Here is a 24,242-nt window from a genome sequence, read left to right on the forward strand (position 1 = left end):
AAGTTCCAGGACATCCAAGACTGTTTCATAAAGAAACCCTGTCTCAAAAAACAAAAACAAACAAACAAAAATCTGGTAAATGGAGAATGATAACAGACCTAAGAGCAATTAACAAAGTAATCCAACCAATGGGCTCTCTATAATCTGAAATTCCTTTGCTTACTTTATTACCTAAAGATGGCCTATTATCGTTACCAATTTAAAAGACTGTTTCTTCTCAATATGCCTTACAAGAAAAAGACAGAAAGATTTGCCTTCACAGTGCCTACATTTCATAATTCTCAGCTAGTTAAGAGATATCAATGGAGGGTTTTCCCACAGGGAGTATTAAATAGCCTAACCCTGTGCCAATATTTTATACAACAGCTATTGGAAGTAATATGTGAACAATTTCCTAAATCTATAATTTATCATTACAACAGATGATTCAAATGCAGATACTTTAGAATGTTTGAAGAAGTAAAGAAAATTTTGCCTTGTTGGGGATTACAAATTGCTCCTGAAAATATACAAAGAGGAGATTCTATTAATTATTTAGGGTATAAAATAGATCCACAAAAAATTAGACCCCAAAAGGCACAAATTAGGATAGATCAATTATAGACTCTTAATAACTTTCAAAGGCAATTCAGAGCCATTTCCCATCTATGAACTGTTCAAAACCTTAGAAGGTGACAAGGGCTTAAATTGTCCAAGAGAATTATCAGCTGAAGCTAAGAGAGAATTGGCCTTGGTAGAAAAGAGAGTGTAGGAAGGACATGTGGATTGTGTGAATCCAAAACTTGATGGCATTTTGATTATTTTACCCTCTACGCATTCTCCTACAGGAATTTTAATGCAGAGGGATTTTATATTGGAATGGATATTTCTACCAAATAAAGAGTAAAAAATTAAAAAAACTATGTGGAAAAGATCTCTAACTTGATCTTAAAAGGAAAACTGAGACTTCGTCAATTAGCAGGAATAGACCCAATAAAAATTGTAGTACCTTTAACTAAGGATGAAATTGATAAATTATGGGCAGAAAGTGAACTTTGGCAAAGAGCTTGCACTAATTTGTTGGGAGAGATTAACAGCAAATATCCCCAAAGTGATAGAATTCAACATATAAAGGGAGCTGATTGGATTTTGTCTTGCATTGTTCAGGAAACACCCATATCTGGAGCCCATATATTTTATGCAGATACAAACAAACACAAGGAAAGGCAGGTTACAAGTCAGAAAATTTAAGTAAAGTGGTTCAAAGTCCTTATAATTTGGTTCAAAAATTGGAACTGTATGCTATTCTGTTGGTATTAATGGATTTTTCTGAACCTCTCAACATAGTTACTGACTCTCAGTTTGGTGAAAGACTGGTCTTACATATTGAGACTGCAGAATTTATCCCTGATGAGTTAGAATTTAATTTTGTTATTTATTTAGTTACAAGATATAATCAGGAATAGGAAGCATCCCTTATATATAACACACATTCAATCCCATACTGGTCTGCCAGGCCCTCTAGATCGAAGTAATGTCAAGATTGATAAACTATTGATAGGAAATGTGCTGGAGGTCTCAGAATTTCATTTACAAAAAATCATGTCAATAGTAAAGGTTTAAAAAAGGATTTTTCCATAACCTGGCAACAAGCCAAGAAAATTATAAGAAAATGTCCTACTTGCTCTTTTTACAATCAGATGCCATTATCTGCAGGATGTAACCCGAAGGGTACTCAGAGGAATGAAATCTGCCAGATGGATGTGTTTCACTTTCCATAATTTGGAAAACTGAAATATGTACACCATACTATTGATACTTATTCAGAATTTCAAGGGGCAACTGCTCTGAGTTTTGAAAAAGCTAATTCGATAATCATTCATTTGCTAGAAGTTATGGCCATCATGGGTATACCAGCCCAAATTAAAACTGACAGTGCTCCAGCATATGTCTCTGTTAAAATGAAAGTTTTTTGCTTATTAAAATATAAAGCATATTACAAGTATACCACATAATACTACAGGCTGAGCAGTCATAGAGATCAAATCAAACTCTAAAGGATATGCTAGATAAACAGAAAGGGATAACCAAAAAAAAAAAAAACCAGATTACATAATGCTCTATTAACTTTGAATTTTCTTAATGCTAATGAGAAAGGAACAACAGCTGTGGAGAGACTTTGGATAATAGAAAAAAACTACAGAATTAAATCAGCCTATATATTTCAAGGATGTGCTGACCTCAGAATGGACGATGTTTTGCTTTTGTTTCTACAGGAGAATAAAAGCTATGAATACCATAAAAATTGATAAAGGTTCAATTAAAACAAGACAGACCTCTTAATTAGAAGAGGTAATAGTTCACCAACCAGCATGACCATCCAATTTAAATTAACTTATACAACTAACAAATGCTTTTCATTTAATCAAATATAACTTACCAAAAGGGAACCTCCCCAAACTTAGGCTTGGGGAAGGGTTTTTGTTTTTGTCTTTCAGGAAAATGAAGGCTAAGGAATCTAAAGAACACTGAACAAATGAGACATCTGAAAAAAAGGGACAAATTATCCAGAAAAAAATGTCCCAAGAAAAAGAATAAATTGGCCTATTAGTATATCACATATAAAATTTCCTAAGTCTTCCTAAATGTTTGTTTCTGCTTTTCTCTACAGACACTTAACACAACGGTCTTTTTGTAGTCCCAGTTCAATTAAAAACTAAAGCTGGCTTTGGAATTGGAGAATGGTTCTCTCCTTCTCTAAACCAAAGCATGTTTGTTAAAAGGAAAATGCAAAATATTTGTATTGTGTCAGGAGAGCCATCTGATATGAGACAGAAGAAAACCAAAATTAAGGGACTATTCTACTGCCATTAATCTTAATTCTTTGATACTATTTTGATTCTTTAAACTTGTCTTAAGGTATAAATTTTATATCAAAATTTACTATATATATATATTTAAACTTTTGTCATGATATTAATAATGGTCATATAAAGTACTAATTCTAGAGGAAAAAAAAGGCTTCATTTAGCTGCCTATACATGTTTTTGTGGTGGTGTCTCTATCAGTTTTCTGCAGGGAATCATGACCAGGCCTAACAACAAATTTGAAGTCTCCAGAACTATGATGCGCCCCACAATGATGATTCCACGTGGACAAAAATAATAATACCACAAAGCTGACATACATCATCCAAAGATCAGCTTTGGACTACAAACTTCTCAGGACAATTTTGAGATGGTTGGCTGAGATGATCCAGTCTCACAGACTATTCAAGCAAGGACTTGAGATGAGCTCTGCACTTTCGCAATACACAGAGACTGGACAACAAATGACAGAGCTGCCTCTCCCAGGACTTGACAATGAACCCAAAACTTTTCTTTTCAGGATCCCCTAAAGATGCCTTCACCCACAAATAGCAGGAAGCAATTTTGAGAACACAACACCCACATTTCCAAGAGGTGGGGCAGGTGGTTTTTGGTCTTTCAATGGGTTTTGGGTTCAGGATAATTGTCATTGTTTAGGATGGCTGGTTACAAGTTTTTATTATTAATGGTCAGTAAAGAGGCTAAACAAAGGAGGTTAGACATAAGGTTCTTGCTTGAAAAAAGAAAAAGAAAAAAGAGGATATAAATAATAGGTAGATTATTGAATCTACTCTGAAAAAAAGATATAGAAATGATAGAATAAAAGGTAGATTATTGAATCTACTAGGAAAAGAAAAAAGATAGGACATAGATGTGATATAGATTTTAAAAAAGGTAGACTACTGATCTACTTTTAAAAGACAACTACTAATTTTAAGTACTTTACATTAGATTGGATTTTTGTATACTCTACACAAATTATATATATTGATACAAATTTGAGATTGATTTTGTTAGAAAATACTGTACATATATTTTTAATCTTGCTCCAGATATTGCACCTATATACAGTTCATTTAACAATGTAATGCAATTTGCTAATCCTTGAATGTTATTATTACCAACTATTAGGATATAAAGAAATGAAAGTAGTTAGACATTACAATTGAACTTGTAGTCATATTAGTTATGTTTTCAAGGTCAAGTAGAGATATTTTAGATAGACAGGTCATCTTCAAACCCTTCAAAGATCTACAGAAGATGGCATTTAAGATATTTTAATAGCATAGATTATTTTTCTTCTTTTTTTTTTTAATGACTATGAGACATGCCTGCTCCTGGCAACACCAATCTACTTCAGAAAAAATATGGGCATTGAATAAACTACATATGGAGTTAACTTTCACTGTGGTAAAAGTGAGCCACTGGGCAAGAAAGTGCCCTCGCATCAACTGCTGACAGTATGCTGTCCAAAATGGACAAGCAGGACACAAAATAAAGACTACCGATCCTTGCCAAGACAAGTGTGGCTACAGCTTTGGCAAGAGACATCCTCCGAATCTGGCTTCTCAATGGTAGACTGGCATTAATAAAGGAGATGCAGCCACCCACAAGCCAAGAAGAATGGAAAGCTGAATTCAAAAAAACACCAGCAATTTCCAGAATTTAAAATCCTGAATCATGACAGGACACTGGAATTCTCACACCAAATGTGAAGTCAAGCTGGAGGCTATGCGTACATCCTACTTCACAAATGAGTCTGTGAGATATGCTAAGCCTGTAGGTCAAAGATGATGCCCCAATGTGCAGAGAAACCTTGACTGTCCAGGAAGCTAGCTGTTTCTATCATAACTAACATTTTTTTGGAAGTTGCTTGTTTGTGCCTCCTATTTTACTAGGTAATATTATTTCCTTCTCAGGTATCTGAGGAAATTGAAGATTAGATAGTTATAGTTGTAGTTTTCCTTGTTAAGAAATTCAGAAAAGAAACTCACTAAGATGTGTTAAGTGATTAAGTTTGAAAGATTTCATAAGATAGTTTTCTGTTGGTAATACAAGACAGGATAGAAAGTGAATTAGGCACATTTTGGACTCACCAAAATAGGACAGATAATGAAATATTTTCACTGAACTTGTCAAACACAAATGGACTAGACATTGTTGATACATTTATTGCTTGTATATATTATATATAGTTATGTACTTATTTTTTATATTTTTTTTATTTTTATTAAACAAAATGGGAAATGTAGTGATACTTTATTATGTTGAAATGTGGTGATATTTTATTTGTGCTTTAATAAATAAAGCTTGACTGGAGATCAGAGGAAAAAGCCATTCACAACACAGAAGTCATGCAGTGTTAGCACACACCTTTAATCCAATCACTTGGCAGGCAGGATCTCTGTGTGTTCAAAGCAACACTGGAATCAGCCAGGTGTGGCGGCACACACCTTAAATTCCAAAACTAGTTAACCATGGAGGTCTGGAGGTCTGTATAGACAGGGAGTGACAGAGCTGTGTAAGAAGATGAAGTGATGTAGCTGAATGGAGAGACAAAATCAGATGGCAGAAGAGCAAGGCATATAGACCTGGGTAGACAGGAAGTAACTCACATTTGGAAGCTGCAGAGGTAAGGTTGGCTTTCCCTATTTCCCTGATCTCTCTAAGGTTGTCACCCCTATATTTGGCTCTGTGTTTTTTATTTAATAAGACCATTTACAAATTTATCTACAGATTACCACAACAAATACAAAGTGATAATACCCCTTTTATACCACCAAATGCTTTAAAGAAAATTTTAGTGTAAGGAATATTAATCATGGTACTGGAATCCCTTACAATCCTCAAGGTTAAGCTATTGTGGAACAATATCATCAACTACTGAAACAACAAATATGTAACATAAATGGGGGATTATACACCCACCCAAATCCCTGCTATATCCAGCTATGTTAACTTCAATTTTTTCACTATAAAGATAATGCTTCTGCTGCCCAAAGTATTTTGTCCTAAAGGAGACAAAGCCTAAAGACTATGTTAAATGAAAAGATCTAAAGACTAACCAACAGAAACATGGGGGGGGGGGGCAGAAGCTTATGTCTCTTTCCAGAAAATGAACAACAAAGTCCCAGACAGTTCCTGCTATAATACATATAACTTGGACAGCATCCCAGAGACCACCAGATAAATGAAACATCTAAAGATGGGCAAGAAACCAATGAGATCAGTTCAGACTTCATAATTAAGTACTCTTTAGAAAGCTGATAGTGGAAACTATTGTATAAAGATGAAAAATGGAATATCTGATTACTGCTTACTAAAGTTGTTATTATAGTACCTAGAACAGAGCTAGTTGTCAATGATTTACACTTATTTTGCTCAGCAAATCTCTGCAGGGATCAGTAGAATTTGAGGTCTTCCTGAGAATTGTGTGAGAATTTACAGGATCCTATTTGCAGCACATGGGGTCTGTTACTGCATATCCCAGGACTAGTTGGGAATACAAAGAGAAGCCTCAAAAATGGCCTACATGATTAGTGTACCTGTAAATGTTACAGCAAACATATCAGCAAAAATTAATCTAGAAATGGGTAATTTGGAGACCACAGTTTTATAAAATAGAGCTACTATAGATTATATTACTCAAGCATAATCTTGGTTGCCAACAATTACCTGGCATGCATTGCTTGAAAGTCAGTTATTCCCAAATACTATTAATGGTCAAATTAATGACCTACACAAAAAGATAGACAGAACCTCTCAAGTGAACTTTGAGTGGCCTTCCTGGTTAAGATGACTTTCCACTATTAATGGTCCTCTGTTGGCTAGTCTTATAATTCTCTTATGCTTGCCTATATTAATTTTACTAACTATGAAGGCAATCCATTCTGGTATAGCCTCTATTAATGCCATTATTTTTTTTTAAATATTAGAAATGGGAAGATGTAGAATTCACTAGCACCTTATACTCACCAAAAAGCACTAAGAGAACCAAGAATGTTAATCATATAGGGGTGTCTCCTCAATGGAGGAGAGGAAATCAAATACCTGCATTCCATGCAGAGAAACTGAGAGTGGGTTTTTGTAATGTCCTAGTAACCACTTAATTATTTGTAGGAACACAAATCACCCTAATTCCCCAGTGATTATTCCAGACTCTCCCTTTTCTACACCCTTTCATTTGAGGGGCAATATCACATGTACTCCATGTCCTGCTGACCTCTATGCTACATTGATGAGAAACCATATGAGATTCGAGGCTTTTTTGCAATAGAATCCAATAGTGACATGTACTTTGTAAGAGTCTCTATCTATATAGTCATATCTTAACCTTTATTGTTCACTGGAATTGAAATGATTATTGGAATTATTGTTTCCTAGAGACCCTTTTCCAAATTCTATTGTGTATACACATGCCTACAATAAACTGCCTGATATTAGACTCACCAGAGTCGGACCCAGATTGACAAAATCAATGTGCATTGGGTTTAATTCTCATTTCTTCATGTGGTTTGCTTCCCTATCTGACACCTGCATGCTTTGATACAGGAATACGGCAGCAACAGCAACTTAGCAGTAACAGCAGTAATTCCTAGAACAATGGCAAAAAGTACTCAAACCATTTTTTAGTCCTTTCCTTCATTTGATCCAATATATGATTAAAGACAGACATTGAGAAAGATTCTTCCCAGGCTGAATCTGTCCGTACAGGTACCCAAATACCAATCTGGGTTCAAAGTACATAAATGCTCTGGCAGCTCAAAATAATAGGGGTACTAGCATTTAAACCTGTGTACAAAGAAAAATTGGAACAAGACATATATCCTTTGTATTGATTCAAAGTTCTTTTTCCAATCATAAACAAATAAGAGAGATGAACACATGCCATAATAGTATGGGGTCCACTTTTTGTACAAGATGACATAGGCTCATTGTTAGAAGTATTTTCCATATATTTCCCTTCCAAGACTAAATCATATCCAAAGCTGATATAGATGTTCTTGAGTAGCTCATCCCTCTATGTGAGGAGAGACAGAAGAATTCCTGGCCGCAGGCCATACTAACCCCACAGAAACATTACTATGAGTGGTAATGGTATTATTACTGAACCCCATCTTAATTCTTTGCTTTCCCATTTGGTGTGAGCAGAACCTACATGGCTCCAATCTATGGTACTACCATAGGATGTATTAATAAGACTGTGAACCTCTGGTCCTCTGCATTATTCCCAGTGTATCTATTTACTTAACTCTGAGACAACAGCAGTGTTGCAAGGAAGAAAATGAGGTGGAATGAAATGATTGATATTAATATTTCCTTTAAACCCTTTAGCTACTAAAATGAACATGTTTTTCATTTCATTTTTTGTTCCTTAGAACTATCCCTAGATATGACTTTCACACAAAGAACTTCATGCCCAATACAGATAGGAAGTGCATCCCTATATCATAAGATGAAATCAAATCTAAGCCCTCTTCATTGGGAAACAGGACCTCTACTGTCACAGTGTCCTGGAATCTAATTAGTCAGTATAAATTGGAATACTGGGATCCCCCCAATGCACTACTGGGTTTAAGAGATAGGTAGGAATAGAAGCCCAGGAAGAAAAACTCTGTTTTCCTTACTTGAGCAGTGGTGATTGCTAATAGGGCTAAGAACAAGGATTCAAGTGTTTCTTTTACCCCATATAAGAACCATCTCCTCTCCTGCATTGGATAATGTTTTTCAGCTGGCCTTAGGTAGGAAAGGTACAATTCCTCTGTGGAAGGGAATAGTTTGGTCATTGTTTTGGGAGTTTGACTCAAAGTTATATCAGCCATTTGTTTGATAGGCAAGTAAAGCTAAAGCTGTGGCCACTTACTCATCTCTCAATTTCGGCAGTCTAAAATCTAACCATCACCTGTATCTGTGTAAACATAAGGATACCCTTTCCTCCATTCATAACATTTCTTTTTTCCATTGTAAAGATTCTTCCTCTTTATACCAAATAGGTTGTAATACAATACCCTGAATATTTTCCCCAATAACATATTAATAATGAATTTTATCAGGCAGAAGATAATTATCATTACAATTCAAAAAAGTAAAGTAAATAATGAGTAGAATAGGATGTTGGTAGAATTAAGGGCTTTCCCCCTTTTAGTTTAATTAAAATGCTTTAATGTTCTTTAGATCTTTCAATGATGTCCTGTCCTTAAAGAATAAGAGATGTCAGTAATATGTTTAATATATCAAGGTTGTAAAAAATTCTTGAAATTTTAGTGACATATAAATTGGAACATTATCCATCTAATTTGTTGATGAATACCTGTGATATTAAAAGCTTTTTAAAAATGTAATATAACTGATGAAGCATTTTTATTACTTAAAGCAGTGGCCAAATGAAATGTTGAAAATCTATCAATACAATGATGTAGGTATTACAACCTATCAAAATCTTCCTTTTTCAAGACAGGGTTTCTCTATGTAGCTCTGGCTATATTGGAGCTCAGTTGTAGACCAGGCTGCCCTTGAACACAGAAATCCACTGCCCCTGCCTCCCCAGTGCTAGGACTAAAGGTGTTGGCCACCACAACCTAGCTACAAAAAAAAATTTTCATGTGCATTACATCCATTTACTATATCTCATTCAATATATTACCTCTGGGGTACTTATCAGAAGACAATCAAGACCTATGAAAAGTTTGACAATTTTCATAATATGAAATTTTGCCATTTTTTGAGTTAATGGAATTTTTTTAAGGCACTCCATTTAGTATGTGATTCTATATGAAATTTAATAGCTTTAGGTAAAAAGGTACAATGATATATTTGATATGCATTGATTAAGAAACCTATGAATTAATTAACATTGGCCATTGACTGGAAGATAATATGCTAGTGAGTGCTATGATAAGAATAATAAAATGCCCGTCTGCTGCAAAGTATACAGCAATAACCTCATGGAGATAGGCAGGGTGTGGGGCATGGGGCAAGGAGCTGGAAGCTGGAATAGAGGCTGGGTGTGGCTGAAGTTTTGGAAGTGGAGAGAAATGGGAGGAAAGTCCATGGAGGACAAGCACAGTGAAGGGGAGGGGCCATCATCAAGGTGAATGGAGCCAGTGCTGGAAGGGATGGGGGAAGGTCAGGGTAGAAAGAGACATAGCATAAACGGGGCAGCTTAGGAGGTGAGCAAGAGAAAGCAATGGGAAGGACCAGGGCAAGGTAGGTGGAGCCAAGACCATTGGGCGTGGCTTGATACTTGATACTTGGGGTGAAGTCTTCTTCAATGCCAGACCTACATAGACATGCAAGAGCTTCACACAGGCACCATGGTACAACCACAACCTCCCTGCCATCCCAGCCTCCTATAAATACCCACAATCATGACTTCTCCAAATAAACACACACACACACACACACACACACACACACACACAATGATGGCAGCCAGGCTGATACAGGCATCATGCATGCCTCACACATATAAATGTACACACACAGGCTACTCCCACAAACATACACTCATAAATTTATCAAAATGTAAAAATAGAGTCAGGGAGATGGATCAGCTGATAATGTGGATTGATGCCAACACTACTGACCTGAATTTGCTTCCCACATGATGAAAACCAATTCTCAAGTTGGCCTTTGACTGTCCCCTATGCACAGTGGCATGTGTGCATCACAGACGGAAGGTTTGGTCAAGAAATCAGTCCATTACTCTTTCATTCAGTCTCACTCGATTTCACAGGACATGCACAGATACAGAGAGATAATACAACAAAATATTAATCACTTGGGACCAGGTTAGTCTTGAACTTCTGCATCTGCCTCAAGCCTCATGCTCAACTAATTAAATGTGCTTATCAAATCAAAGTACAATAGGGAGATATATGGCAACTTCCTGAAGAATGGGAGTGAAAAATCTGACAACACAACAGGCATCACCACTTGGTCTCCTATGGGCCTAGGAAACCTTTGCATTTTATTTCTCAATGACACACTGTAGAATGTGCACAGCTTATACCTTGGCGAGGTCTCGGTTTTGTGTTTTTATAGCAAGGTCTCATTCTCTGCTCATTCTGGGATGGCCTCAAGCTAGTGGTAATGCTGCCCCTTCAGCTTTTCCAGGGTTGGGATTCCAGGTGTGAGTCACCATGACTGGCTAAAGGAAATTCTGGATAAAAGCTGACCTAGTGTCAGATTATTTGCCTATCATGTGTGAGGTGCTTGGGTTTGATCCCTAGTCCTGGAAAAAAAAACAAAATAACTAGTGTGGCCTCATTGCTCATACACTATGCCATAAGCATATGAAATATATGGGAAGTGGCTCTTCAAACCAAAATTAATTAAAAGACATGGGGAAGGGAACTACATATTCATCAATGGAAAAATCTACCAAGACGACATTTCAATACTTAATATCTATTCCTCAAACAAAAGGACACCCTCGTTTGTAAAAGAAACACTACTACAGTTTAAATCACACATTGACCCTCACAAAGTAATAGTGGGAGATGTCAATACCCCATTCTCACCCACAGACAGGTCATCTAGACAAAAACTAAGCAGAAATATCAGACCTAACAGACTATATACACCAAATGGGCCTAACAGTTATTTACAGAACATTTCACTCAAACACAAAAGAATATACCTTCTTAGCACCTCATGGAACTTTCTCCAAGATTGGCTATAAATTCAGATACAAAGCTAGTCTCAACAGATACAAAAAAAAAAAAATTGAAATAAGTTCCTGCATCCTATCAGACTACCACAAACTACAGCTGGATATCAACATCAGCAGAAGCATCAAAAAGCTTACAAACTCATGGAACCTCAACACCTCTCTACTGAATGAATAATGGGTCAATACAGAAATAAAGTTCAAAATTTAAAGACTTTCTAGAAATTACCATACTGCAGATGAAATGTTTAGTCAGGAAATCAGTCCATTACACTTCCATTGAGCCTTTTTCAACCTCACAGGAAATGGACAGGATACGAAGAGATAATAAACCAAAATATTACATGAATAACGTGTCTTACTGACTGTTCCATTGCTGCGAAGAAGCACTATGACCAAGGCAACTCTTATAATGAAAGGCTTTTAATTTGGAGATTGATTACAGTGACAGAGGGTTAGCCCATTATCACCTTGAAAGGGAGCTTCAGAGGCATGCATGGGGCTGAGTGTTACATCCTGATACACAGGCAGGCAGGATGAAAGAAACACTTGCCTTGAACTGGTATTGTGAAATCTCAAAGCCCACCTACACTGACACACCTATACAAATAAGACATAAGTACTCGAAAAGGGCACACCTCCTAATTTTACACAATTAGTTCCACTCATTGGGGACCAAGAATTCAGAGATAGGAGCCTAAGGGTGTTGAGCAAATATAAAGCCTGTCAGGAACACAACCTAAGAAGAAAGACCTCTAAAGTAAAAGTGTGAAAGTTACTGAGGGAAACAGAGAAAAGGGGACAGAGAGAGGAATGTGGGAGCTCGTTTTCAGGTTCCTCGTGGCTTTTCCCAGCAAGTCCACATAGAGGATGATTAGGGCCACAGGCCTGAGTGCAGGTGTCTGAAATGGTCTGCACTTGGCTGTGCTGCGGGAGGAGGTATTTTGCTCCACCCCTTGGCGTCTCTATAAATACCTTGGGGCAGAGACAGTCAGGGCCAGTTGGAGATTCCAGGCCCTCTTAAGGCTATCCTTTATTTTCTATCTGTTTATCTTCTATTTATTAGATAAATCCTTCTATCTAATATTTCCTGCTGTTCACACTCAAGAAAACCCTGGGGAGCTGTGGGGTTTGTGGGTAAATGCCCCACAGAGGAAGAGAGAAAGGGATGAAGGGAATGAAGGAGAGAGAGAGATAGAAAGAGAGAGAGAGAAAGAAGAAATAGTTCTTCCAAATGGGGAGAGAGCCAACTCCTCTGGCTGGTTATAGGATTTCTTAATAAAACATTTCCCACCCCATCTAAGAAGAGATTGAACAATTCGAGACCTCCAAACTCAAGTTTACATATCTATTATTTCTCTTAGTGCATGGCATTATCCTTTGTTTCTCTCCCTACCCAGTTCTTTCATAGAACCCAGGAAACCTAGGATCAGGTCTGGTGGAAACAATAAAGGAACTCTTGGTATGGTTAAATGTGCCTGTTGTAGATGATACCATCTGGAAGCTGCATTTCTAACTGGGTAGAAATGTTTCACAAGGCTACTATGGATTTAAATTTGATTTAACTATTTTAACAAATGAAATCTGAAAGTCTTCAATTCCAGCCAACATTAAGAGTCAGAAATCTGTGTGATCACAGCAGAGATCATAAATCAACTGGGATAAAATGGGGCCAAGTAACATCTTGTGTCTGGGTACTAAGAAGAATGTGAAAATCCTGGATGACAATGCTTGGCTTCCACAGTAAAATCTGTGTGGTAAGACACAGGGATGGACCCAACTGTCTCTGCTTGAGGCTCTGGAATACTTCCCTCTGTTCCTTAGTTGTGTGGGGCCTACCTCCCAAGGTCATAGGTAACATCCCCTCCTACATTCATGCTAACCTCACAATGGTGTCTTTTTAAAGAAACGGGTGTGACAGTTCACATTTAACCTTTGACAAGTGTGGATCCCACTTGGACCTATAACTGATGGAGGATGGGATCGTCTCAGCTACCCTTGAGTAGAAAGCAACCTTGTGATTTGCTGCCATCCTGGCTATTATGTCAACAGTACATCACCACAATACAGAATTTGGCTCTCCTTTCAGCACAGTCCAATAAAATGTCTAAGAATTTATTCTACCAAAACCAGAAAACTGATGACTGAAGTCATCCTTAATAGAAAAATGATGAACACAAGACTGAATAAATAGCACACAGTATACCATCTGACTTTAAAACTTAGCATACAACTGCAATAAAGACTGTATTATCTGGGAAAGAACAAAGAGATCATCAGAACATGAGAGGAAACAGAAAAAAAAAACTACAATTAAAATAGAGTCAAGTTTTACAAATAAGGCGAGGAAACCCAGTAAGTCTGATCTTACTAACACAGAAAGATAGAACCACTGTGGCCTCTACATGCAATTGTGTTCATACTTATGCCCTGCACAAAATTAACTGCAGATGGTCCCTACACCTGAATGTTCAGTGCCAAGTGCAGAACTTCAAGAAGACACTAGACAAACTAGAGTTCAGCTAGTTAGCAAATCTCCTTTCCCTTGTGACTGTAAAAGCAGCTGAGGCTCACTGCATATTAATGTCAGCAACAAGGATGTTTTCACTCAAGAGTTTCTGCTTTCCATGCTCTGCAAACTGCAAAAAGTGAAACTAAGTCACTAGAAGCCCAATCTCCTACTAGGAGCTGAAGACCTCAAGGAACCAAACAGTATGGCACCAGACATGAAGTCTGGCCACAGTTTCCCATCAGCAACCCCATCCTGGACAAATTCTACATGGGCTCTGGTGGCTCCTCCCCTTGTATGGACTGTAGCCCTTAACTCACTATGGTGTGGATTCCAAGTCTGCCCCACTATCCTCACAGTTCTCAGCAGCAGATCACAGGTAAACATACAAGAATACCAGAGCCTCCCACAGCCCCTGGACCTCTTAGTCTGAAGCATGGAAGACTAGAAATACCATCCCCATTCTGAATGTGGGTTGACCTAGTGGGCCTGACAGGAAGCCAATTGGCTAGGCAGGTCTGAGTGACAGGAGCACCTCTCTTAGGAACAGCAGGTAGATCCAAGCCTTGGCTTCCACTCCAGGCACAAAACTGTCCTGAATTTGCAGAGATTGCATTGCAGTAGAAGTTGTACCTGGCCTCTAAAACTTAACCCTACACTTACTTACTCCTGCACTCAGGAAGCACCTCAGCAACTCTAAGAAGGCTCATCTATATTTTCTCACATCTCTCTCAGGTACACATTGTTAACCAAAACATTAACACTTTACCAACCTTCTGTGGTGGTACTCTCCTATGATGACAGCATTTGGGAGGTTGAGCCACGCAGCAAAAGATTAAACCATCTTGATCCATGACACCAAAGAACAAGCAATTAGGGTCACAAAATAGAAGATGACTAGGATCAGGAAGTGGGATGAAATATAAAACTTAGAAAGTTTGGGATCTGCATGTCTTGCATAAGCTGATGGCTCATGCTTAAGGTCCTTAACATGTACAACTCTGATACACTAGTGTAGGTAGAGAATGAAGACAGTCAGTGGGTAGAAAATTTAGCAATGTTGGAAAAAGCAACACAGGATACCTCACAGTGAGTTCACAGTGGCCATGAAGAGCCTGGTTCCCTTGACTCCTTCATGATGCTCACTCAATCATTGGACTAGTCTGTCCAAAGTCTGCCCTCGGGCAGGACACAAAAGTAGTGTTCCTTGGTGCTTTTATCATGGCATCTGAGAAAACCTTGAACAGGCCAGGCTCCCAAAAGGCCCAACTTCAACCTACACAAACAAAAACACATATGAAAATAGAAACACAGGGATTAACACAGGGAAAAGAAGGGCTTAGGAAAAAACACTAGTAGAGATTGGAGGAGGAATCCACATAACAGGGAATAAAAAAAATACTAATGACACCAAAAGGTGATTTTAAATAAAAATTGATATACCTTTAACTGAAATACTTTTAAAAGAGGACAGATTCAAATTGTTAATTCCCCACATGAATTTAGAGCTGGGAATGTTTGTGCTATCCTGGAATGCCACCACATGGAAGGTTGAGGCAGGAGCATCACACAAGTTTAAGGCCTGTTGTGGCTACTGACTAAGTTGACAAAAAAACTTGGGCAACTTTATCAGATCTTGCCTCAAAATAACTTTTTGTTTATAACTCTGTGGAGAGATGCTGGCCAAGCATGGGAGAGCTCTAGAATGACTACCCAGTATTCTCTACCAAAAGTGAAAATAGAACAACTACAACCAATATACTGAAATAGGTGGGTTAGAAGGCAGTGTTCTGACAGAAACCAGCTGGTTGGCTGAGTGAGTAAAGACACTGTAACCAAGTCTGAGGGCCTAAGGTTCATACCCAAGAGATTACCCATACCTCGAACTTGTCCTCTGACCTTCACACATGTGCTGTGGCATGTGTGTTCATATGTTTCTCAATGGCCTGAATTCAGAATTTTTAAAAAGAAAATTGAAAACAAGAAGAACAAAAAATGCACCAAAACTAAAACATCCAGCAAAATAGCTAGCTATGCTGTATGTAGCTCAACCACTGACCAAAAATAGAACTCCTTCAGAATAGGGCCAGGACGGCAATAGGGAGCAAAGCATTCACAGTTTACTTCCTATCAAGTTATGACTGCAGAGCTCCCTTAGGGTGAATAGGAACAAATAGTTCTTCACAGCATTACTTATCTCCAAAGTACTTTCCTTTGGATTAAACAATTAACTCTACTCCAAGTTGGCAAAGAAAAGAAAAACAACAAAAGACAGACGGAAAGCAAAGAAAGTCATAATAAGAATGATGAATGGAGGGGCTGTCAAATCACACGCTTAGGGGGATGCACCCAGGTCTGTCTCTGTGCTATAGACTTTGCCTCACCCCTGCTCAAGCAGTGCTTACACAGCATCCAGACTGAACACTGAGTCTGCTCTATGGCCATCAGCTCATTACTGAGCTCCTTTCTGCTGGGAACAGTGTATTGTGGGCACTTCTCACCTCTGAGAATATGTGATCTTAAGAGTAGGCAGTTCAACACACAACTGGGCAGTGACTCCCCCTGGGGCTAAAGTGCTGGATCACGTATGAATCCTCCTCACTGATGTCCTGGGCCTATGACACTTACAGATGTTACTGGGATTTCCACACAGATGCAGAGGTGACAACCACACATGGTCACCTTCCTACTGTAGTGTTGTACAGGTGTGGGACAGGTGCAAGAGGCTGCCTGCATGCCTTCCATTTGAGAGACCCCACTCTGCAGTCCTGAGAGTCACCACCAAGCATCATCATCATGCTGTGCTGTCTAATAGCCTCCATGTCCTGTACTGTTAACACCCAGGATAGAACACCCTTTCCTAAGAGCTATGTAGCTAATTCACTCTGGGACATCTCTTACCTGGCAGGTGAAGTGATACCTTTCCCCAGCCCTGCTGTGCTGCTAGTTGGTTTCTTTGACATCTGGGAACAGAAAGTAGTGAGTGGTAGAAGGAACTGTGTTTTTAAACTTTATTATACATGTATGGGTGCTTTGCTTACATGTATGTCTGTCCTCCACATCTGTGAAGTGTCCTCAGAGATTAGAAGAAATGTGGTGGATCCCCTGGGACAGGAATTACAGACAGTTGTTGTTCACCATGTGGGTGCTGGGAATTGAAACCAAATCCTCTGGAAGAACAACCAATGCTTTTAAATATGGAGCCAATCTCTCCAGCCCAGGTAAAATTAAGTTTTCAAAACAGCCTACAGTGAAAGGTTTTAACCTAATTTTGATTCCTAAGTTGCTTCTGGAAATAGAAATACAGTAGTGCATATCTGAATAAAGGGCTGGAGAGATGGTACATCACTTTCAGACCACTGGCTGCTCTTGAAGAGGATCAAATTTCAATTCATTCTATCCACAGGCCAGCTCAAAACCATTTGTACCTGCAGTCCCAGAGCACCTCACATCCTCTCCTAGGTTCTTCAGGGCACTGAATGCATGTGGTGCACACACATACATGTAGGAATACTGACCATCCATTAATAAATAAAATTTAAGATCTTAAGAACAGAAACACAGGATCTTCTGGATATGTGGTGCAGAGACAAACATCCCAACTCATCACAAGGCCTATCTGAGCTACAGAAAGAATGTTAGGCTAGGCGGTGCCACTTTTAAATATTCTGTTATTATGTTTCTGGGGTGGGGGGTATGTGCATATTGTGGTGCTTATGGGGCTCAAAAGACAACTTGGTGATGTCTCTTGTTACAACTTTTACATGAGCTCTGGGGACTGAATTCAGGTAGTCATGTGCTTCATATGTACACAAATACCTTTGCTCCACTATGCTATCTCCTTGGCCCAGCCTATCAAATTACATGCAACCTTTTTTCTTTGTTCTTTGGTTGTGTTGTTGAGACAGTACCACACTGTGTATTCTTGCTAGCATGAAACTTACTGTTAAACCAGGGTGGCCTGGAACTCAGAGGACTCTGTCTGTCTCTGCCTCCAGAGTACTGAGATTAAAGGGATGCTGTTAACAACACTGGGCTGTAAAGAAAAGAACTTACAGGATGAACTTGACACTTTGGAATCCTTAACCAAAAGTGGCCACAAGTAAAACCTGATCTGAGAGGATGGTTTCAAGATGCTGGTACCCACTGTCTTGTTATCTTAGTGTTTGTGAGAAGCTATTACAAGTGTAAAATCTGGAAGATTCAAGGATTCGATCTATGTTTGTAAAACTATAATGCTATACAATAGATTGGGAGCTGGAAAGTGTTAAAGGAAATCCAGACTCTGGGTAAAATATTAAGAAGCATCTTACTATACAGTTGACATGGGAAAAAGAATCCACTGGGACTGAATTTAGCCTGGAACTGTAGAGGTAACTGACTAGGGTATAAAGGGTATGAGGGCTGAGTAAGTTCAGGAACTGAAAATGTGTAAAACATAGTTAAAGGATGATGGGTTTGGTGTCCTCAGACTTGAACTTCCTACGCAGCTTCCTGATGGCTGAGAATTCTTATTTTGTTTGAACCCAAGGACCCATATAGTGAAAAGAGAGAAGAAATTCAACACAAGTAGTTATCAGGGATCCACATGGGGACCATGAAATGGGCATGTCCCTTCCCATACAAGCTGGTAAACAAATAATTATTTTAAAAATTAAAATATATCACATTTTCATAAGCAAAGCCATTCATCCCCTCAAACTTGGCAAGGATCCAGCTTCAATTTCCTTCCCCAATGCTGTCCTCAAAGGTGTGCCCCATACTCCTCCACCCCTACCATACAATTCACCATGTTGATCTTCTGTCTCATTCCAGGGACCCAATTTCTGAAATAAGAACTCAAGCCCACTGAAATATTGTAACTATTTCAATGGTAGTATGGGATTGACAACTTATTAAAGACTACTGTCTAGTTGTATTTGTTTACATCATAATACATAGTAAAAGCACTCTACCCCTGACCTGCATCCCCAGCACCCCAGTTTCCATGCCAGTTACCCTGAAACCAAACCACATAAAGATGCAACAATGAGAATCAAAGACTTTTTTCCCTTATGAACACAGATCCAAAAACTTGTCAACACTCAAAAACCAAATCCAAGAACACATCAAAAAAAAAATGATCCACCCACGATCAAGTAGGCTTCATCCAAAACATTCAGGGATGGGTCAAGATGCAAAAATCAAGAAATGTAATCCAGCATATAAACAATCAGAAAGAAAAAAAAAAAACTACATTATCACCACATTAGATGGAGAAAAGGATTCTGACAAAATCCAAATTCCTTGATAAAAGTTCTTCAGAGATAAAGGGATACAAGGAACATATCTAATCACAATAAAGCAATTTCCAACAACCCTATAGCCAACTTCAAATTAAATGGAGAGAAACTCAAAGTTATTCACCTAAAATCAGGAACAAGACAGCCTTTCTACTCTCACCATGTCTATTCAACATAGAACTGGAAGTCTTAGCTAGAGCAATAGGACGACTGAAGGAGATCAAGGGGGTAACATTGGAAAGGAAGAAATCAAAGTATTTTTATTTGCAGATGATGTGATAGAGTACCTAAGTGGCCCTAAAAATTCCACAGAACTCCTATGGATGAAAAACACTTAGAGCAAAGTAATCTGGATACATAATTAACTCAAAAAAATCAGTAGTTCTCCTGTGTATAAATGATGAAGGGAATACGAAAGAAAGCAGGAAAATAACACCTTTCACAATAGCCCAAAATTACATTTAAAATTTCTCACAGTAACTCTAACCTAGCAGCAAAAGACTTATGTGATAAAAAAACTTCAAGTCTTTGAAGACAGAACCTGAAGAAGAAATATGAGAAAATAGAAAGAACTCCCACACTCATGGATTGGTAGGACTAACAGTAAAACTAGCAATACTACCAAAAGCAATCTACAGATTCAATGAAGTCCCCATTAATATCCCAATACAATTCTTTACAGACCCTGAAAGGACAATTCTTAACTTCAAATGGGGGGGGGGGGAGAAAAAAAAGATAGCTAATATCATTCTGAACAATAAAAGAACTGCTGGGGTTCACACCATTCCAGATTACATGCTGTACTTCAGAGGTATAGTGATAAAAACCACATAGTATTGGCATAAAAACAGACGACACATCAATCAATAGAATAAAACTGAAGACCAAGACATGAACCGACACTGCTATGGACATCTGGTTTTTTATAGAGATGCCAGAAATACACACTGGAAAACAGTCAGCATCTTCAACAAATGGTGTTAGACAAAACTTGATGTCTGCATTTAGAAAAATGCAAATAGATCTAAACTCATCCTGCACAGAACTCGAGTCCACATGTATAGGAGACTGTATGACCTTCCCCTGTGTGAAATGTTAGCTGCTGAGTGCTGTATGCTCACACACAAGCCACAGCCAAATGCCCAGTGTCTCAATGCTCTCACCTGACTAAAGTGAGACAACCGAATTTGCACTTACCACCATGAGAGAGTTGCCCAACTGGAAATTTGAGTGGCTCAGGCTAACCTCCCTAAGCTGTACACCCACCAATTTGGTTTTCCCTCATTCACATGGTATGAATTAATGTATACTGGGAAAATACACAGAAAGGCACTCACCCTGCCCAATCATGTCTTTTTTTATGACAGAGACACACCTACAGGGTCAATGACTTAAACAACCTCTAATGTAGCTATTGCCTAGCCTAGTTCCCTGCAGTGCACACAATAAACTATTTTTCTTCTATTCTGGTCTTAATGGAGAAGCTATGTCCCACACACTAAACTTTTTCCTATTAGGGCAATGACAGCTCACTCTGTGCCTCAAGTGGGTTAGTATTAGAAGTGTGTGTTCCTACAAACCTTTAAACCTCCTACAAGAATTGAGGAGGTTGAGTCCGGAGGACAGCAGGGTCAATGCCCTCTGGACTCTAAACACTGGGATCAAGGCAAAGAGAGTCAACATAACAAACCTTGTCTCAAAATATTTGTCTGAAAGCTGCAAGGTGCAACTGTTCTGGACTTAATGTGCCATCAGAATGACAAATCAAGTCACACACTTAAGAGATTAATTCAGAAAAAATCTCTTCAGTAATTACAAGTCTCCAGCTCTATCAAATACACAGAAGAGGGGACAAAGAACAGATTGGCTAATTATATACACATGCATTCCACGTATGCTGTCAATCTGGAGAAATGCTGTTTACTGCCCTCCTGCTAGCATGGCTTGCTCAGTTTGATTCCTTATAGAACTCAGGACCACCTGCCCAGGGTGGCACCAGCCACAGTGGGATGGGCCCTATCACATCAATCTCTAATCAAGAAAATACCCTATAGGTTTACCTACAGACCAGTGTGACTCTACCTTGTGTCAAGCTGACCAAATCTAATCAGCATACCTACTGAGTCATCTCCCAACCCCCAAAGACAGATTTATAAACAAACCTCAACTCTCTTAACACTTTCAGTATATACTTGTGCGCATGCGCGCGCGCGCACACACACACACACACACACACACACACACACACACACACACAGTTTTGAAAGACTAAAGAGATGGCTAAGCATTTACCACCACATTCTGTTCTTGTATAAGTCCTGGTTTGGTTCCCAGCACTATCATGGTAGCACACAATCATCCCTAGAGGCTGTTGAAGGGGATCTGATGCCTCCTTTTGTCTTCTGTGAGCACAAAATACACACACATATGCAAGCAAATCCCTCATACACATGAAATAAAATAACAGAAAATTAAAAACACATACCCTCATATCTCATATAGGTCATCATAGATAAATAAGCCAGAAATACACAGAAATGTGACAAATATCTGTAGCCAAAACTATAACTTTGTAATTAAAGAAACAAGAAACTTCATCAAAGGATCAAAGGATAGAGATTCCATGATTGTAGACAGGAAGCCTAACTATAATTTCAGAACAGGCTTTGAGTTACAGATTCAGCAACACTCCAATAAAAAGTCTAGCAACTTTTCTTATCAACAATAGAAAAATGATGACAAAGGCCATCATGAATGATCAACACAAGATAAGGTAAACAACACACACTCTGACACCATCTGACTTTAAAACTTCCCATACAACTGCAACAAAGATTGTATTGTCTGGAAAAGAATAAACAGATGGTGTCGATTTGAACACAGGAGGCCAGGAAATCCGGTAATTCTGGCCTTCCTAACACACATGACTGGGCCACCCTGTCATCTACATGCAAATGTGTTAATGACACAGAATTTACACCCTGCACAGAATTAACTACAGGCGGATCCTACACCTGATGGTTCAGTGCCAAGTGCAGAACTTCTAGAAGACAGTAGAGAAAGTAGAGCTGTCATTTAGCAAATCTGCCTTTCAAAGCGATGATGATAGCAGGGCATGCGCGCACGCTGCATGGTGAGGTCACAATAAGGAACTAGCCACACACAGTACCCACATCCCGGTGTTCTTTGCAGCCATAGCCGCAATACGCAGACGGAAGTTATTCAGAGGCCAAGAGTTGTAGAGACAGCATGGATCTCACGGGCGAGGATCCGTCACCGGTTCCCACAGCCCCGGGACCCCACACCGGCTCCCACGGCTCCTCCCCGCATGGGGACGGCGGCCCCTCACTCACCATGGCGGATTCCGAGCTCGCCCAGCTCTCCTCACAGCTCCCGGCAGCGGCTCACGGCGCAGGCGCAGCACGCTGAACCCGAGCGTCTTTCTGGGTCTAGCGCCTCAGAGTCGGCTGCTTGGCTGACCGGAAGTGCCCTCCCTTATTCTGACTGACAGTCGGCTTGAGAGCCCTAATTGGTTAGTGCGTCCTGAGTGACAGAAGCAACTCCCTTTGGTTCAGAATGTTGTGAAAGAACACAGCACAGCGTTTCCCCGCTCTGGCTTCCACTCCGGGCACAGAACTGTCCGAGACCTGCAGAACTACAGCTCTGATACACTATTTGTAGGGGCAGAACGGAACAGTCAGCAGAAAGATAATTAAGCCACATTGTCAAGAGACACAGGATACCTCAGACTCAGCTCACAGTGGGCATGAGACACAGAACTACTGTTCCCTTGGAGCATTCATCAGAGCATCTGAGAAAGCCTTGGGTTGGCCTGGCTCCCAAGAGACACATCTCCAACCTAAATAGAAACACATATGAAAATGGAAAAAAAAGGGATCAATGCATGGAAATATAGGGCTTACAATGAAAAACTAGTAGGGCTTAGAGATTAAATGGGCATAATAGCTAATAAGAAAATATTAATGACACCACTGAAAGTTAATTTTAAAAACCGCAATTGATATACCTTAAGATGCATTACTTTTAAAAGAAGATAGATTCAAATTGCTAATTTCCCACATGAGTTTAGAGTTGAGAGTGGTGGCGCTGCCCTGGAATCCCACCACATGGAAGGATGAGGCAGGAGCATCACAAGTTTAAGGCCTGGTATGGCTACAGATTGAGTTGACAAAAACTTGGGCAAGTTAACCATACCCTGCTTCAAAATAACGTTTTGCTTAAACTTCAGTGGACAGATGCTTTCCAAGCATGGGAGAGCTCTAGAATGAGTACCCAGTATTCTCTACCCGAAAAATGACAACAGAGCAGTACACCAATATACTGAAATAGGTGGGTTAGAAGGGAGTGCTCTGACAGGAACCAGCTGGTTGGCTCAGTGAGTAAAGGCACATACAACCAAGTCTGACGGCCTGAGAGAGAACCCACATCTCCAACCTGTCCTCTGACGTTCACATGTGTGCTGTGGCATGTGTGTCCACACATGTCTAAATGGCCCAAATACAGAATCTTTAAAAAGAAAACTGAAAACATGAAAGACAAAAATGCACCAAAACTAAAAAGTCCAGAAAAATAGCTAGCTAGCTACATGGTACTTCAACCATTGACCAAAATAGAACTCCAGAGTAAGTGTCTGGACTGGCAAGCCACCTGCCACTAAGCCCTTTGTAGCACTATGGCAGACTGAAGAGAGAGGTGATGGGCTCCCATCATCCCAGAGAGAACGAAAAGTGTTTGAACCTCTGCAGGGACCAGCCAGCTACTGGGTCAGACTTCAACTCTGTGAGTTGAGGAATCATTTCTGGAACACTAGTCAGGTTTGCTATGAAACTGAGAAAGGACAAAGAGAACTAGCCATTTCCACAGACAGCCATACCTCAGGCCAGCTATGGAAAATGTTTTCATTTTTGTAAAAA

At 39.2% G+C, this 24,242-nt stretch overlaps 1 protein-coding gene across 1 annotated transcript in view; it reads right to left on the reverse strand.

The window, feature by feature from the left end:
* LOC118571399 (zinc finger protein 431-like) overlaps nt 1–22,760 on the reverse strand; it is a 42,128-nt gene extending 19,368 nt beyond the window's left edge. The window contains exon 1 of the mRNA XM_036170383.1: nt 22,662–22,760. Within this exon, the coding sequence (XP_036026276.1) occupies nt 22,662–22,664 (3 nt within the window). The 5' untranslated portion in view covers nt 22,665–22,760. The remainder of the gene's footprint in view (nt 1–22,661) is intronic.
* Nucleotides 22,761–24,242: the final 1,482 nt, after the last annotated feature.

This window comes from Onychomys torridus, chromosome 21 (assembly GCF_903995425.1).
Source record: "Onychomys torridus chromosome 21, mOncTor1.1, whole genome shotgun sequence".
NCBI classification, from domain to species: domain Eukaryota; kingdom Metazoa; phylum Chordata; class Mammalia; order Rodentia; family Cricetidae; genus Onychomys; species Onychomys torridus.